General features: G+C 39.0%; 1 protein-coding gene across 1 annotated transcript; it reads right to left on the bottom strand.

Moving 5' to 3' along the window:
- Positions 1–12,958: 12,958 nt before the first annotated feature.
- On the bottom strand, positions 12,959–15,934 carry TMEM18 (transmembrane protein 18). Its single transcript, XM_068183560.1, has 5 exons — positions 15,686–15,934; positions 15,358–15,478; positions 14,664–14,718; positions 13,678–13,771; positions 12,959–13,583 (listed from the first exon to the last, which is right to left on the bottom strand). Exons 1-5 carry the CDS (start codon positions 15,917–15,919, stop codon positions 13,494–13,496), a joined length of 594 nt encoding a protein of 197 aa, XP_068039661.1. The 5' UTR covers positions 15,920–15,934; the 3' UTR covers positions 12,959–13,493.
- Positions 15,935–17,057: the final 1,123 nt, after the last annotated feature.

Genomic DNA, 17,057 nt, shown 5'->3' with positions numbered 1-17,057 from the left:
CAGCTGTGAGATGTCCCACCTCATCAGGATGTCCCACAGCAAAACTCACCAGGTGGTGTGTGGTGGGATGCCAGGACATATGATTTTTTTTGTTCTTATAAGCTTCAGAAAGTAACTGCTTTTTGCCATAGAGAGACAGCACTGGAATGGATTTGGTCTTGACCAACAGAACCTTTATTTTATTAAATATTCCTTCTTTAGGTCTGAGTACAAGAATATCATAATCTATAAGTCAAATGTTTTTATCTTTGTGAAAAATAAAGAAATATAACCTACACAGTGAAAAGACAAGCAGAGTTCTAATATTGAATAATTATAGTATTGTATAGACAAGGTGTATAACAGTGTATAACAGGTTTCTAATTTATTTATAAATGAAGTAGATAACCCTGAACTCTAATAAGGGAAAGAGATAAAAATTTCTGCCTGAAAAGGACGGTGGCAGGGCATAAAATACTGAGATGAACTCAAAATCAAGAGGGAAAGCAGTATGTGAGCTTTCTTGATTTCTTTGCTTCAATGAGAATGTACTCTCACCTGGAAGGTGGAGCTCCCTGCTCTGGGAATATCTACAGAAAGCCTAAGTCACAACCACTGTCCTAAAGTACAAACAAGGATAAAGAGAGGGTGAGGTCTCAGTTCTGTTCCCGAAAAGGGAGTCACTCAGTACACCCCTTAAGAACTGCACAGGAATCTGTATGAACACAGATGAGTTCTTTATCATCCAAATTCCTCACAATCACACTCCCCACTGTTATTGAACCTCCTGAGAATTTTTGTTTCTCCTGCACGCTGCACAGAGTAAATTTTAATGATAAATTTGGTTTCTCCACACAGAACTACTCTGAGAGAACTGGTGAGGAGGTTTTTCCATGGGGTTAACAGCCAGAGTGTCGGAAAAAGGATAACTCGTTTTTGGTTGAATCCAAAATCTCCAGCAGAAGAGCATGGCAACCTGGAATACACCTGATCTTTACTGCTCCCCACTGCTAAAATCTTACTCCTCTCAGATGGCCTGTGCCCATCAGACCTGTTGAAAGGTTTCCTCTGTAAGAAAGTCAAGGCAGCTCTCAGAAAGGGTCAATGGGGAAAAATATATTAACTGTCTGTTGGTTAATGACTGATTTGTTATTGGAGCTCCTGAGAATTTTTGTTGTTACTCCTGTGCGCTGCCCAGAGTGTATCAAATGATCTTCCCCTAAAACCACTGGGTGGGGAGGGGCATTACAGAGATGCTCCAAACCTCTGATCATTTTTGTGGCCCTCCTTTGTAGCCAAGAGGTCTAATTTTGTTACCAAAATTATTATTTTCTTAGTCAAAATTATAATTTTACCCCTTTTTCCCTTTTTTTTTCCATTTAGAATATTAGCTACATAGATAACATTTGTTTTCTGTCTTCCTCCTACCTTACTATTTGTATTTCCATCCTGACTTGACCACTAAGTGCATATTATCACATTGCAGAGAGGCTACAACTGCACTCAAACACTTTTTTGGAACCTTTTATCTTTGGTTCCTAAACTGCATTTCGGGAAATCATAACTGAAGTTCACACACTGCATAATGTGCAATGTTTAGGAGACATGAGATGTAGTGAAACCTTGCTGTTTTCAAGCTGTAAATCTCATTTGAGAGGAAAATACTAAGTTTTCAGAAAAGTATGAGGAAAAAAGGGAGTATTCCCACTGGCTCCTCCCTGGTACCTACTGTCCTCTCTTTCTTCTTGGTGTCCATCCTGTTCCTTGTAGGAATTTCTCTCCTAATGCTTTGGCAAATTATTTCTTTATATGGTTATTTCTTCTTATTTCTATTATAATTTTGTTCTAATAACTTACTGCTAGTTCTGTGGAGAGACTTTCCAGGGTTAACTGAAGTGCTGCTTGAGGAAAAGAATTGCTGGCATCACTTTAATGTAGGGGCAATCAATACAAACTTGCAGAGCGAAATACATCAGATCCATTACCTCTTTGCCTAACCAAGAAAGAACTAACAAACTAAACTTGAGAGATCACACTAAGACAGATACTAAAAAAAAAGGAAGTTTCAGAGTGTTTTAAAAAATACTGGTCTATGCTGTCAGCCTAAGGCCTGTCTACAGTCGTTGATTATCCAAGTGCTTATATGCTGGCTCTCAAACTGCCCAGCAGAGGAACAAGCCTGGGCACACCGAGAGGTCAGCTTAAATTCAAACCCTTCTGGTTAAGAAATGTGAGCCACAGGGTATATAGAGTTGAAACAAGCCTGATGGGCTAAACCAAGCCATAAATACCTGCTTTAAAGTAGAAAGAGCAAAGTCTATACCCTCTGATTAAATAGGTCTGTGAGGAGGCATTTTGCAGTAGCATGGCTGCTACTGCAGCCATTTGTTAGGGCATTATCATAACACAGCATCTGCTCCTTTATATCCTTCACTATAGCTCTGACTTTCAGAGAGATGTTAGAGATTACCTCACATCTTTATTATATAAAAAGAGCTGTTTGCCAGTTCAGTGTTCAGGGAAAAAAAGTTTTTGTCAGTTACTCATCAATTTGCTCATCTGTTTGTCCTATGCAACATGATGATTTCAAGTCTGCTGACACTGTTACCCAAGGGAGTATGATTCATGCAATAATTTTCCTTCCTTCCTGCCTATTTCTTTTAAATTTGCTGGAACTTTAATACATCCCATACATATTTTTACCTTAAACTATTCTATCTCTACTACCATAAAAGTAATTCATTCATTTAACTTTTAAAAACTTTTTTTTTGTATTTTAGATAGGAGTTTTATAAGTAATAGACAAATATTTTCAATTAAGATGGCATAAAATTTTGGTTTTGTACCCTTAACATCAATTCTTGCCAAGATACCTATTTTCTTTTTCTCTTCTCTTGGAAAATGAACACCTTCAAGAATAAAAGTTAGTATTCATAAAGATACTTTTTGGTTTATAGAATCCATTATCACCAAGACTAAGAGAGAATATTAGTAAGTTGGGCAGTTTCTCCTTTTCCTATTGGGAGATCCTTTAGCATTCTCCAGGATACAAGGTCAACCAGAGTCCTTCTGAAGTAGTCTCCTGATACTGAATCCTGTAGATTAGAGAATGGCTTGTTGAAAGAAACCCATTAGGGCTTTCTGAATGGAGCAAGACAGGACTTCCCATTCCTACAGTAAGGGAAAGGCAATCGAGGAAGGGACTGTGTTGGCAGACATTTTGCTTTGGTGGGCTCAGATGAATATGAAAATGCACAGCAACATATTGATCCTGGCAAAGACAAGGGTGCCAGATTTGTGTGTTGAAATGGTCATGGCTAATGTCTTCATGCTCTAAATGAACTGAGATGAGGGAAGCCTTTCGACTTGTAAAGCACACCCTAATCCAAAGAATAAAGGAACAAGGAGTAATATCTTGTGGTCAGTCTCCCTCTTCAGCAGGGTGCGGGAGGCAGTGCATGATGATTAGTGGCTTTTAACTCTCAGCACTGACCTATTTATTAAGTATTTGCTTGCTATTTCTGAAAAAGAGTTTTCATAGCCATGATTTGATGGGTTTAGAAGAGTTTCCAGGTTACATGCACAACATAATTTGGGTCCCTCTCACAGGAGCTCTTGTGGAGGATTTTTAAGCAAGGAATATGCTATCTTTACCCTGAGAAAGCTTGCAGGCTGTAAGAAACACTTCTTTTGACTTCACTGTCCATTTCTATTTTCCTTCACATAGATGTTTTCTCCTTTCCTTGTGCCAGATGGCTGCTTTCCTATATCCACCACTACCACAAAAACTTTCACCTTATCATGTGGTTTTTTCTTCTATGTATTTTTTCCTCTGCTTATTGGTTTGGTTTTTCTTAACAATTCCTTCCAAATATTAGATTTTTTTTTTTAATTGCTTTAAACAAACAAAAGCACATTTAACTTTAATGCCTCATTTCATCCAGATCTGTTTCTTTACATGCTAACTTTGTTTCTGTACAGGAGTTCCATTTCAAACCTCTTCCCTTTTGCTGAGCACGTCATCCTACAGGAGCAGTGTGTGAAGCTGCAATTGTCCTTCAAGGTCTCTTACATCTCAGTTACTGCAGAAGCCTCCTCTGCAAAAAGAGCATCTTCTAAACAGCTGAAACATGGATGAAAGTTCACTGTTACCACATCCATGCTCTTTCTTCTCTTTCACATCAAACACTTCCCATTTGTGGTGCTAGCTCTTTGCTAGAGCTGTTGTTACTTTTAGCCGGTTTTGTGCCTCTAGAAAGGAGCTGAGTCACACCTGAATCCCCTGGAAGAAAAAAAAAAAAGGAAATACTTTTAGGCTTCTTTGCCCATTAGAGATTTGTTGTTTGAAGGCAACACTGTGTGTCAACCTGTTAGAGAAAATTACTGCAGTGCTGTAATTTAATTTACACATTGACATTCTGAATGGACAGTGAAGCATTCTGAAAATCATGAAAAATTATAAAGTCATGCTTTAGTTGTTTGCCTTTAGAGGAGTCCTTATGTTTTTAAAATTTGGGAACTGAGAATCTTCTCACATTTTTATACTAATTCCAGTAAAACTACATATAACAGCATTGTAGGCGTTCTCCTTCATCTCACAATCTTAAATCTACATCATCACACCTTTTAATCAGCTTGGAAGATCCTGTACACAGTTAAATCCGTGTAAACAGAGTTAATATAAGGCCTAAATTAAATTACAGTAGATGTCAGAATATGTTAAGATGACAAAATTGGTCTATGTTCCGGTCCTACATAGCAATGGAGCCCTCTAAGGGTTACAAAGCAAACTGATCACTTCCTGGCCAAGATAGAATATGGCCAGTTATGTATTTAATTGAAACAATTATGCCACTTGATCTTTTCTTTTTGATGATTTAATGCGGCTATAGTACATCACATTACTGGGTTAAATTTAAATCAGATGACCACTCTAAAAGGGTATCTTCTACAGTAAGGATCAAAGTTAATGGTATTGAATGACAATGATTGTTGCAAATTGGAATTGAATTAATATGTCTCTGCCTAATGAGCATACATACAAGAAAGTCAGAAGGCTTTGGTGTTGTTTAATTGAGTATGATATTTTGATATTTTAACCTATGATTTGCTAGGTAAAATAAATATTAGTAATAATAATAAAAGAATAATAAATCTAATGCAATTAGCATACTTTCAGCTTTTTCATTCAAGATTTTGTGTGAAAATTCCACTTCTAAAAGAAGGTTGCTTTTATTAGAGAGGACAAGGTCTGATTTTTGGCAACATTTCTGAGCTGTAGCAGGCTGGAATTTGTAAATATTGATATATCTTAACATACATGAGAATTAAAGAAGCAGACAGTCAAAAAACATAATTATAATAATATCCTTTCCCCCCCCCCCGTAATTTTATCTTACTTGGCATTTATATTTCCTGACCATGATAGAACCATGACAAGTTGTCCTTAAGTGCGTTGATTTTGCTTAATTTCACATTATAAATACATTGATATGATTTGAAATTCATACCACATAAAACAATCTGAAAGACTCCAATGTATTTCACTCCACATAAGACTGTGTGTCTTTTTGGATTTCTATTAACACTAAAGTCTTGCAGTCATAAACTGAAAACAGCCTGAGACTTGTGGTTGTTCAGCCTGGAGAAGAGAAGATTCTGGTGAGACCTTGGAGCACCTTCCAGTACCTAGAGGGGACCTTCAAGAGACCTGGAGAAAGACTTTTGACAAGAGTGTGTAGTGACAGGACAAGGTGGAATGACTTCAAATGGAAAGAGAGTAGGTTTACATTAGACATTAGGAAGAAATTCTCCACTTTGGGCATGGTAAGACACTGGAACAGCTTTTCCAGAGAAGGTGTGGATGTCCCACCCCTGGAAGTTTCCAAGGCCAGGTTGGGTGGTGCTCTGAGTAACCCAGTCTAGTGAGTAGCATCCCTGCCCATGGCAGTGGGGTTGGAATTAGGTTCAAAGACTCTTCCAATCCAAACATTCTATAATTCTACAAAATTCCAATGGACTTGATGATCCTTGTGGGTCTCTTCCAACTCAGATAATCTACCATTCTGTGAGTTTCTTCAGAGCTTGGAGAAGAAATTAATTTTTCTTTTGACATAAATTAATAATTTAGTATCTTCAGTATATTTCATTCAAATTAAAACTTGCCAAACTTTTTAAAAACTTTGTGCAAGTTAATGGTTTAGGGAACCACAGCTCATGTATAAACTGTTTTCTGTAAATTTTCAAGTTATTTTTGTAAGTATCAAAGTTACTGACAAATCAGTTTCTGAAAGACCTCTATTAAATAATATTTTGAAATATTTTTACTTCTTCTTCAAAGAGAATTACATGGAGTCACATACCATTATAATTGCCATTTTCTGCTTACATCCAGTCAGTTAATTTTGCATTTTACATTTGTTCTTCCTACAACACTGAGGAAGAAGAAAACTTGTATAACATAGACTATTTACTAATGTATTTGAATTTTTGATGGCAAAAATCAACAAAGTAATTTGCTAGAAGGAAATCAGTCTCATAAGCCTTTCTTATAAGTTGGTTCTTTTTAATCAGATGGATATTGTATCTCACTTTGTGGTAATTACTCTAGAATTAATTGTTGAGTTTTGGACTTAGGGACATTGAAAAAACAAAAAAGATAAAACTGAACTGTTTTGTTTGTGTTCTGTGACTTAAAAAACCAACTTGTGATTACTTCCAAAAGCTCTATCAATTAACATACAATTTCAACACTCTTAAGTAAAACCATTAAATCTGTCTCTAAGCCCATTTTTCAACACTGCTGTGGATCGAATGTATTTAAACAACTAAAATCTTACAGTTCCCTGTATTTTGCTAAAAAATACTTTGCAGTAAAGAGCCAAAAGCTTCCACGTTATTTTTTTAGTACATCAGCTTCCTGCTTTTTGTGCTTCTTTTGCTTGAGGGCAGGCATTACAAATCACATTCTCTCCAGGATGGCTAGAGGAAGCTGTTTACTCTCACTAATCCCTAAATCAAGGTGATGAGCATTTTATTAGAGACATTACTCCTACAGTTATAGACCTAAATGGTTCATGTCTTGTAGGTCCTACCATATTAAAACCCTCCCAAGCTAAGTGTTCTTTAAGATCACGGTGTATTTGTTCTGATTATACAAAAAACCCCACATCCTCCTCTGCTGATTGAAACTACTCAGGTGTGTTTATTACACAGCTGTAACACTGACAGATGAGTGTGATTTCAGCGACGGGTCCTACCCTAGGTGCCTCTTTGTCCAGCTGAATGTCATTCTGCCTCCCCCTGGGTCACTATGCAAACTCTTCTTGGTGGAACAGAAGGGAAGAAAGGTACACAAGACTGCATTTCTTTGATTCAAAGCTAGATCAACAAGTCTATTGCAAATGACACTTGGAACTTGTCCATTTTAAGGCATGCGCCTTGTTTCAATCAGTTCTGCTGAATGCCTTGTTAATTATGAGAACGTTTGGAGATTAAAGAGGCAATATATTTGATCCTGTCCTGTTAGTTTCAATCGGTTCTAACTTCAGACAGTGCCAAAGAAAACAGGATCATGATTTCAGTGGGACCACTTAAAATTAGTGCTTGTAACAGTGCAAGAACTCCTTTCCTGGCTTCTTTATGCCTCTGAAACTATATGAGAAATATTCCTACAGTTCTAATTTATATGAAAAAATAAAATCAAATATAGGAAATATAGAGGCCTTCCTTTGGAGTCCCCTGAGACATCTTCCATTCAGTACAACACTGTTCTGATATTACAGCAAAACGGTGGTGTAAGTATGGCCACAGTTTGGAGGAACTATTTAGAGGAAGGTAAGATTATTAAACAGAGGTGCAAAAAACACATCAGGTTTGATTTATGAGGCTGGTATTTCTAAAGTATATTGCATTATAATTGCCTAATTTTTTGTTGTTATATGAATGTGAATGCTGTGAGGAAGTGGGACAAAGTCCATTTAAACTGTAAGTCTATATTCTTCAACAGGTGGTGTGTGGAGAACAGAACTTGGATGAATAGCAAAGGTAAAAAACACCAGGCTCAAAAGCTGGTACACAAAGGAGAACATCAAGTGGAGAATACTGCACACAGACTTTCTCAAATGAAGCCACAAAACCTCTGAACACTCCAAAGCACTGTTTGCCAGGTGGTGGAGAAAGTCTGAAGTGACTTCTGAGAACCTCAGTCATGACTATGACTGCCAGCTGTTATGTAACAAGGACAGACATGGTAATACTGCATTAAGCAAAGGTAAATCACAAAGAAATAGAGGACCGCTTCAGGAAACTTTCCTGCATACTGGTCACACGATAATGTAATTATTTTTCGTTGTTATATTACTTTTTAATTGGTTGAAGACAGGATCCTCCTCATGAAAGTAGGTGAGATCGAAAAGGGTATTTATTCCCTTGATGCATTAAGAAATTTTAAAGCACATATATACTTCCTGTCTCTGGAAATGCAGATACACCTCATCACTGCTCCTTTTAAATGTAAAAAGCAAGAGTTTCAAGAAATACCTGAAAGTGGCTCAAGATGTATCTTGGAACTCAGGTAACAGTTTATGTTTTCAGAGGCGACAGTCCAAGGTTTCCTGGTCATTCCGAAATGCTGCAGTATTGATGAAGCCATGGTGGAAAGCGCTACAGAACCCTTTCGAAAGGAAAGCTTTGAGTCAGCTTTTGCGTGTGAGACAGTGACATCCAGTGGTGAGTTTGGTTACCTGCAGTGATCTCTTCCCGCGATGGACAGAAGAACATCAATGCTTTTATTTAGCTGAAAGACGTTAAAAATGTTGCAAACGTATTTTAAAATATTTTAAAATATTTTCAGTAGAGAAATATACACAGTGTTTCTGTTCCCTAAACAAAACAACAAAAAAAAAAAAAAAAAAACAAACCCATACCTTGATATCTTGATTATAAAAATGGTGTGTTCACCAGAAGTGAAAAATTCACTGAAGAATCACAGAATGGGTCACATTGGAAGGGACCACAGTCACCTGGGCCAACCTCCTTGCTCAAGAAGGGTCACCCTAGAGCACATCCTAAAGGATTGCATTCAGAATGTTTAATCAAGCTTACAATAAAAGTACGCAAAAATGTTTAGCTGTATTTGAAGAAATAGAACATTTCCTACACTACAGCTGTATTCGATCTTGTTCAAATAACCACTACTCCGCTTTTTCCTGAAAATCTCAGTTCCCATAAAAATGGAGCTCAAGATCTGAGCTTATGATTCTCAACACCCACAAAATAATTCTTTGTAAACTCTTGCTCCATTTAGGATTCACAGCCACAGCAGATCACCATCTAATTCAAACACAGCTTTCCTAGAGTAGATCCCTCCTTTCAAGACCCAGCTGTTGAAAAGCACTAAGATTGTACTTCAAAGTTATTTCTTTATACACTCAAGGATATTCTTTGAGAATACACTCAAGGACGTAGAAGACCTCAGTTCAGTGTCCGGTGCCTTTTGGAGATAGTTGGGTTTTTTATTGGAGATGGAGATCAGTGTATCTACTAAGCTAGGAAATACTGCTGAGGAAGAGACATTTAAAATCCCTTTTTGAATCTGTTCCATTTTATCTATACTCATGAGATTCATTGGACCAAAATGAGGATAAAATACATCCCACATTAAGAATATGACATTTCAGTGGATATGGAAAAAGAGAGAATTCTAGGTTCTCATTTTTGGAAACTCATCTCAGTTACTACTTTTTCATAGGAAACAAGGCCAACCTCAAACTTCAGCAAGTTTGCTAATTAATTTCTGACAATCTGTCTTTTCACAGACTATCATTATTTCACAATGCAACAAAACTACCTTCTACTATGATACAGTTGCCAGGTTAATAATCCTTTCCCCTTGTAATGTTTTTCTGTGCACTGTCATGGAAAGACACATTAAGGTAGGCTGAAGATTTGAGTCACTGCCTTCTAGCTACATAGACCAGTAACAAATCACCTCTGTGTTGTCTCACTCTCCAAAGGATCCAGTTGATCAGCTACTGGTTTTCTGTATGTATGTTTGAAAAGGAAATAAACTGGCTCTTTCACAAGCAACCTAAATTCAGGTTTCCCAATTAAAAGCAAAGGTATTCCACCAGTCTTAAACATTTGGCTCTCCTTCACTTATACATACAAATTCTAAGCAAGCAGAACAGCCTCTAAATTCATGATCTAATTATTTTGGTTTGTCAGCAAGTAGGCCCATGCTTAATGTTATGTACAATAACATTATGTGCCACATCATAAATCCAGACTCAGGATGAAAAGAAGTCATGCTTCACTTACTGATGGTTTCTCCTATGGTTTATGATATCTACTTAAAAAAAAAAACCACAAAGCAAATCAACAAACAACTTCACCTTAAACTTAGTGTTTCTTAGGCAAGTTTAGCTAGAGATCACAGATAAATTTGTGTCTTTCTGAAATGTACTAAATGGGAATATTTTTCTGACAAACACACGTGCCCATGCAAGACAAGCAAGTCATCCAAGACAGCCAGAAAGTCTTCACTAAGGGCAAATCCTGTCTGACCCACCCAGCGGCCTTTTATGATGGAATGACTGCAACAATCAATAGGGGAAGACTGACAGATGTCATCTACATAGACTTCTGCAGGGCTTGTGATCTGTCCCACATACCATCATCACCGAACTGGAGAGACATGGATTTGAAGTATGGACTGTTCTGTGGATAAGAAACTGGCTGGATGGACACAGGCAGAGGACTGTAGTCAATTGCTTGCATCCACGTGGAGGCCAGTGAGAAGTGGTGTCCCCCAGAGCCCTAGTCTTGGCACTGGTGCCCTTTAATGCCTTTAACAATAACACAATGAGATCCAGTGCAACGTCAGCAAGTTTGCAGATGACACAAAGCTAAGCAGTAAAGGTGACACAAAGGAGGAAGGAGTGTCATCCAGAGATGTTCAGTCTGGAGAAAACTCCAAGGAGACCTAGTTGCAGCTTTTCAGTATTTAAAGGGTGGTTACAAAAAAGAGGGAGAGCAGCTATCTATGAGGACATGTAGTGATAGAACAAAGGGGACCAGCTTTCAACTAAAAGAGGGCAGGTTCAGATTAGTTGTTAGAAGTCTTCACTCCCAAAATGGCAAGGCCCTGAGTGCCCAGAGATGCTGTGGATGCCACACCCTGGCAGTGCTCAAGGCCAGGTAGAATTAGGTCTTTAGCCACCCAGTCTAGTGGGTGGAATTCCTGACCATGGCCGGTGAGTCAGAGCTAGATGATCTTCAAGGTCCCCATCAACCCATGTGTTTTTGTGATACATGGAAACCGCATTTTTGTGTTTGTGAAAATTTATCTCACCTGTAAGATTTACTTATTGTAGTTCCGGGAGTCAGGGAAGGTTTTAAACTGAAAATTTTGAGATGCTCATCCTTCAAAAGAATACTGATACAATTTTTGAATTTGGAGCTGTTTATACTTTCATACAGCAATACTTATAGAACACAAAAAAATGCCATCATGCTTTTAAAACCAAGTATTATCCACCTTTTTACCAACATCACACACAAGATAGGCAAAACAGCAAACTATTTAGAGAAAATTTGCCTTGGATGTACTAAATAAGGTGCACTGTTTTCCACTGCAAGACTTGTTGCTCAGCTGCTCTGAACCTCCTCACTTACTGTGATCAAATTCACACACTTCACACTGTGAAACAAAGGTTACTTGATAACAGGTGTTATCTCCATACGAAGTATTACAGCTTCAAGTGTGTGATACTAAAACAATTGTGCGCTGATTTTTTGCAGAACAGTTATCAACGGCAAAGTCAGGAGTACAACATTTGAGTGGTCATGCTTAGGGCCATGTGTGAAAATTGCAACTCACCCCATCAAATTGTAGAAGCAAGGCTGAGCTTCTATAAACCAGCCTGGGAGGACAACATTCTGTGTATATGAAATCTAAAAGGTCTGTTCTTTGGTCCTGGTGACAGCTGCCATAGCCCAGCTGGCAGTCATTTGGACAGACTCTCTTCACTCCCTCCCAAAAAGCACACATTATCTACAAGACCACTTGAGATTTCTCTGTACAGTTGACACCACCCAACACTGCACCAAGAGTCACAGCAGTATGGTCAGAATGGGACAACACACAAATCTCCATCTATTTAGTTTGCTAAAATAAAACAGTCTAGCTGCCAGTAGCTCTGGATGGAGCAATGAATGGGTAAAGAGGCATGGGAAAGGTAAAGAAATGGATCAAACACTAACACTTCACTGCCCTTTCAGCAGAAGTATCACTTTCTCCCTGTTTAGGAGACTTGCAAACTCTGTATGACATCCAGCTGCTCTCTTCCTCAAGTCCCTGTCTCCACTCTTGTGAAGACTATTCAAGTAATTAAAATTAGTTTCATAAATACTTCCTTAGCTTATAAACTTACTAGTGTTCTGCAATTCTGTACCTAAATGTTTTTCACATTAGTGCAAGATCAGTTTTGTAGATCATCTTTCCTATCTTAAATGACACCTATTTTAGACAGAACTGTACATCTCCACACAAAGATAGAACTTTTACTAAATATGGACAGTCTCCATTGTGTCCACACCCCTTCTCAAATTACCTTAATTCAATGAAAACAGGCTACTTGAAGTGAAACTAAAGCCTTCTTTATTTTTACCTATTTTTAATTTTTAGTTATTTATTTAAAAAAACATTAAAAAGGGAACAAAACTGTATATAACATTACTAAGTTTCTTCTCTACCTTTCTGTTCTACAAAGAAGCATAAAACGATCAAATTTTCATCCAGTTTTATAAAAATGGTTTTATCTAGTAGCCTTAAAAACATGAAGTATAAATTGAAAGAAATGCAGAGATCATTCTGAATTATTTACACAAATTAAACTGGGGAATTTGCCAAACTGGGAATTTTTATGGAAAAAAAAGAGGGGAAAGTCTGATTAAAAATGAACACAAATTAACTCAATTTAAGATACAGTGAGTGGATAGTTTTATTTATAAAATGCCACTGGCACACAGTACACATAGGAAGTATGAAACATGACTTATAAAGAATTGCTGAAGTGCTTCATAGAAGCATGGATTCCTGAGTTATTCTGAACAAAATCTCTCCTGTACTGTAATTCACAACACAGTTCCAATTGGCTTAAGCAGCAGAATAACTGATACTTGATAAGCACAGAATAAAGACAGTAAAAAAATACACAGGCAGATGGAAACTGGAAGATTGTGTCTCATCAATACTAACAGCCTTGGTCATGGAGGAAAACAATCATACACTGAAGGGCACAAAGACCTGTTAAGACTGATTTCATCATTTCACAGCCAATTCAAATGTACTGTAGATACCTGCTTTCACCTCAATGTCCACAGCCACGATTACAAAGTGCTCTTGACATCGGACACAAAAATGCTTCTGTTCCTGCATACCCATACAGAAGGACGAATTACCCAGACAGGCATTATTACAACTGAAGAAAGAAAAATACTGTTTGGCGCTTTCACTTCTTTTTCTCTTTTTCTACTTTCCTTCTCTGCTGTAGCATCTTTAGTTCAGTCATTACATTCAAAGTTCTGTAAACCCAGGTGACCTGAAAAGTAAGTAAATTATTATACCTTTATTATACCATATACCTTTACTTACTCATTTAATGAAAGCACCTATATGAATGAATGCATACATACCACAATTATAATAGTATTCACCAGCAGTGGTGCTGAAAATACGAGTGAAATAAACATTCCTCTTGAATCGAAGTATTGGTATTTAGAAAAGAGCCTGAAAGAAATAAAAAGAAAATGAAAGACAAAGCTTTATTTAGTGTAGTTCACACATTCAACTTTCCCAGCAACTATTCCACATGGACACTGTACACATCATCCCACATCTTGGGATCACCAAGCATAGGCCAGCATTCTACTGTATTAAGTCAGAAAAAAAGAGGCAGTTGATACTTCTTCAGTTATGACTAATAATATCAGTCTTTCTCTTCTTTACACTTTTACTGCATAAAAGCTAACTAACATGACTGACTACAAGAGTGCATCACAAATCATGCTTATTCTGAAGCATCTGAAATTACTTTTTAGGTATTTTGCTTACTTATATTAGAAAAGATAACAAAAATAATAAATGTAGCAAAGCTTTAATTAGGTCATGTATGCCTGAAGTGAAACATAATGACTATAATTAGATGCCAGCATGAAGTGGTGTTAAACACGTAACTTTCAGTGATATCAGGGAAAGATTAATTCAATGCTCAAAATATCAAAATAAACCATCAGTTTAATTCTGGTATACACGTTTAGTAAAACAGGCAAATGTTAATGCTTGTTGCACACAGAATTAAGTATATAAAGCAGCAGTGGTATTTTTGAGACGTGGTTCTTTAGCTATTAAACATTAATACAAAAAAAAAACCCAAAAAAATCTCCAAACAAACAAACAAATAAAACCCACCAAAAAACCCCAAAAAACCCACCACAGTTGACATTCTTTTCCCCTTAACCACAGCACTCTGCTTTTCTCTCAGTTCTTTGACAAGTTAGTTTACAAGCATCCATACAAGCAGTACAATAAATGCATGCTATCATTATTATTTCTTATAAGTATGTGATAACTACGTTGTACTGTATAGTTTTATTCAAAAAATGAAAGTGAAAACATTTACCTCCAATTCATGGCTGCTAATTCATTGATATATTCAGCGCAGTACACTAAGCCCACTATAAATGAAAGAAAAATATTAGAGTCAGCATTTCTTTAAAAATAAACTGCTCATAATACATCATCTAATCCAAATCCATGTGGTCTTAAACCAAAGCTAGTACGTGTTCTGCCAGCCAGCCATGACTGCTTGGCAAGGTCACTGTGGACTCTCAGGCTGATAAACCCCGAGATAACACAAGCTGTTACTGCAATGTGCAAGCCAGTCTCGCTCTTCCTCGTGCCATCATCACGGCTGTCAGCAGGGCAGACAGTGAACTTGCTTCAGAAACTAAAGCTGACCGTATTCACTGAAATGCACCATTAGAACAAGGCAGAGTACAAAGCAACTGCTGGCTCTCAGTCGATTTCTTTTCTGTTTCTCCAGCACAGCAACACTTCATTGGGAAGCTGCGACGCACAGGACAATGACCACGTAACCTTAATGTAACCTTACCCATCCCACTTCCTCACTAAGGCCAGAGTTTTAAGTCACTACTTCACAGATTTTCTTGGAAACGAAACAAATACATAATTTTAGGTCATAGTAGGTCCACAACAGGTTATCCTCGACAGACACATGCACTGCTAGCGGAGAAATACGAAGTTGCAGGCACTGCTCTGGTGCCCGGCAGCGCACGGTGTGCCCGTGCACTCACCCATGCAGAGGAAGTGCCCGACCTGCACCCGGCGGTGCTGCAGGGACGCGCACGTCAGGAGGAAGCAGAGCAGGTGGAAAGCCGCCAGCCCCAGCAGCCACGGCTCCGACCAGTCCGTGCTCTGCGGGCAGAGGTAAAGCGGGTCAGGCAGCGGCGGGAAAAGGGGCGTCACCGAGCGGCCACCGCGACCGAACACGGCCGGTGTCGGTCACGGACCGCGCCCCGCAGGCTCCCGCACCAGGCTCGGCAAGGAGCGCGCCCCCAGCGAGGGCCTCCCCCCTCCCCGCCGGACGGCCCCGCTCCGCCGGGCGGCCCCGCTCCCCCTCACCGCCAGCACGGCCGACAGCCCCGGCGGTCCGCGCACCGGCGGCTCCATGGCGGCGGCGGCGGCAGCGCCGGTTCTCGCGAGACTCGGGCAGCCGCCGCTTCCCCTGCGGGGCGGTGGCGGGAAGGGGGCGGCGGGGCCCGGCGCGGCTCCTCCTTCCCCGAGGCAAAGGGACCTCAGATGGTCCCGCGGTTCGGAGCACGGGCTGAGGTGGCTCCGCACGGCCCGGTGGTTCATCCTTCTGACAGTGCCTCTAGTCGCGTTTTGAGCGTTTGTCGTCGGGAGGCCACCAGTGGCACCATCCGCTCTGTGGGGTCCCGCGGCATTCGGCGATTTGGGTCGGTGGCCCAGCACTGGTGGTAGCTTTTGGTCTCAGCAGCACCAGGGTTGGCTTTAGCGATGGCAGTGCAAGGAAAAAAGAGCTTTAAGCTCAGCTGGGAGTTCTTTAAAAACAAACACAGTTCAGCTCTCCAGGCAGGAGCTTAAGTCAAATGAAAAACATTCTCTCCAAGTAATGTCCACCGTGACCCCCGCGCACCTCGAGGCGCAGCGGGGCCCCCTCCTGTTCTCGCCACTACAGCCGAGCTCAAGGTCACACTTTTTAACTTCGGAAGTTGAAAAAAAAATTAAAATACTACAATGTAAAAAGAGAACACGACACAGGCTAAACCTCTAATTTATAATTCCATTTGCTAAATGCATTTAGGTCTGGAAGAACCTAAAGTTCTTAAGACTTAAGACCACTTAAAGAGCATTTCAAGCAAACATTCCTAACAACGAAGCCAAATCTAAGCTAAAGGATTAGATCTGTCGAACAAACACTATTTAATATATAGCTCTACATTCTGCTTTCATTATTTTTTCTGACATTTTAGTTTAATAGATGTGAAGCTTTGACTTTTTTTTTCCAAATGTTTTGAGGTGCATGTATAAGTAAATGTTACAGATACTCTTTTAATTTAGTTTACCATATAGTCAAATGTGGGTCATCAGTGTGACCTGGTCTGTCTTCACTGTCAGACTTCTGGTATTTAATACGAGATAACTGAAACCTATGAATTTTTTTATTACTATTTTCAGGGTTTTTTTGCTTTAGGTTTTGTTAGTCTTTTTCTCAACAAAAGTAATATCTGGAGACTAATCAAGGCTTTCACTGGAAAAGTTGTAAAATTACGTAAGGTGATAGATTTCTACTACCATTATTGCCTTTAAATTGTCTAAGACTAGGGGAGAAAAAATATTTTTATCCCACATTGTGGATTGGATTGGAAAACAATCACTGGAATAACCCCATGGACCTGTACAGGCTGGGGTATTATCTGCTGGGAAGCAGCTCCATGGAGAGCTGGGGGTCCTGGTGGACAACAAGCTGCTC

Source organism: Anomalospiza imberbis, chromosome 3, assembly GCF_031753505.1.
Source record: "Anomalospiza imberbis isolate Cuckoo-Finch-1a 21T00152 chromosome 3, ASM3175350v1, whole genome shotgun sequence".
Taxonomy (NCBI): Eukaryota; Metazoa; Chordata; class Aves; order Passeriformes; family Viduidae; genus Anomalospiza; species Anomalospiza imberbis.
This window is presented reverse-complemented; position numbering and strand designations above follow the sequence as displayed.

Coding starts and splice junctions, on each gene's coding strand:
- TMEM18 (XM_068183560.1), bottom strand. CDS start 15,919: ATGAACCACCGGGCCGTGCGGAGCCACCTCAGCCCGTGCTCCGAACCG. Junction 14,719..15,357: donor CGGGCACTTCCTCTGCATGG/GTGAGTGCACGG, acceptor TTTCATTTATAG/TGGGCTTAGTGTACTGCGCT. Junction 13,584..13,677: donor TGAATACTATTATAATTGTG/GTATGTATGCAT, acceptor CTTACTTTTCAG/GTCACCTGGGTTTACAGAAC.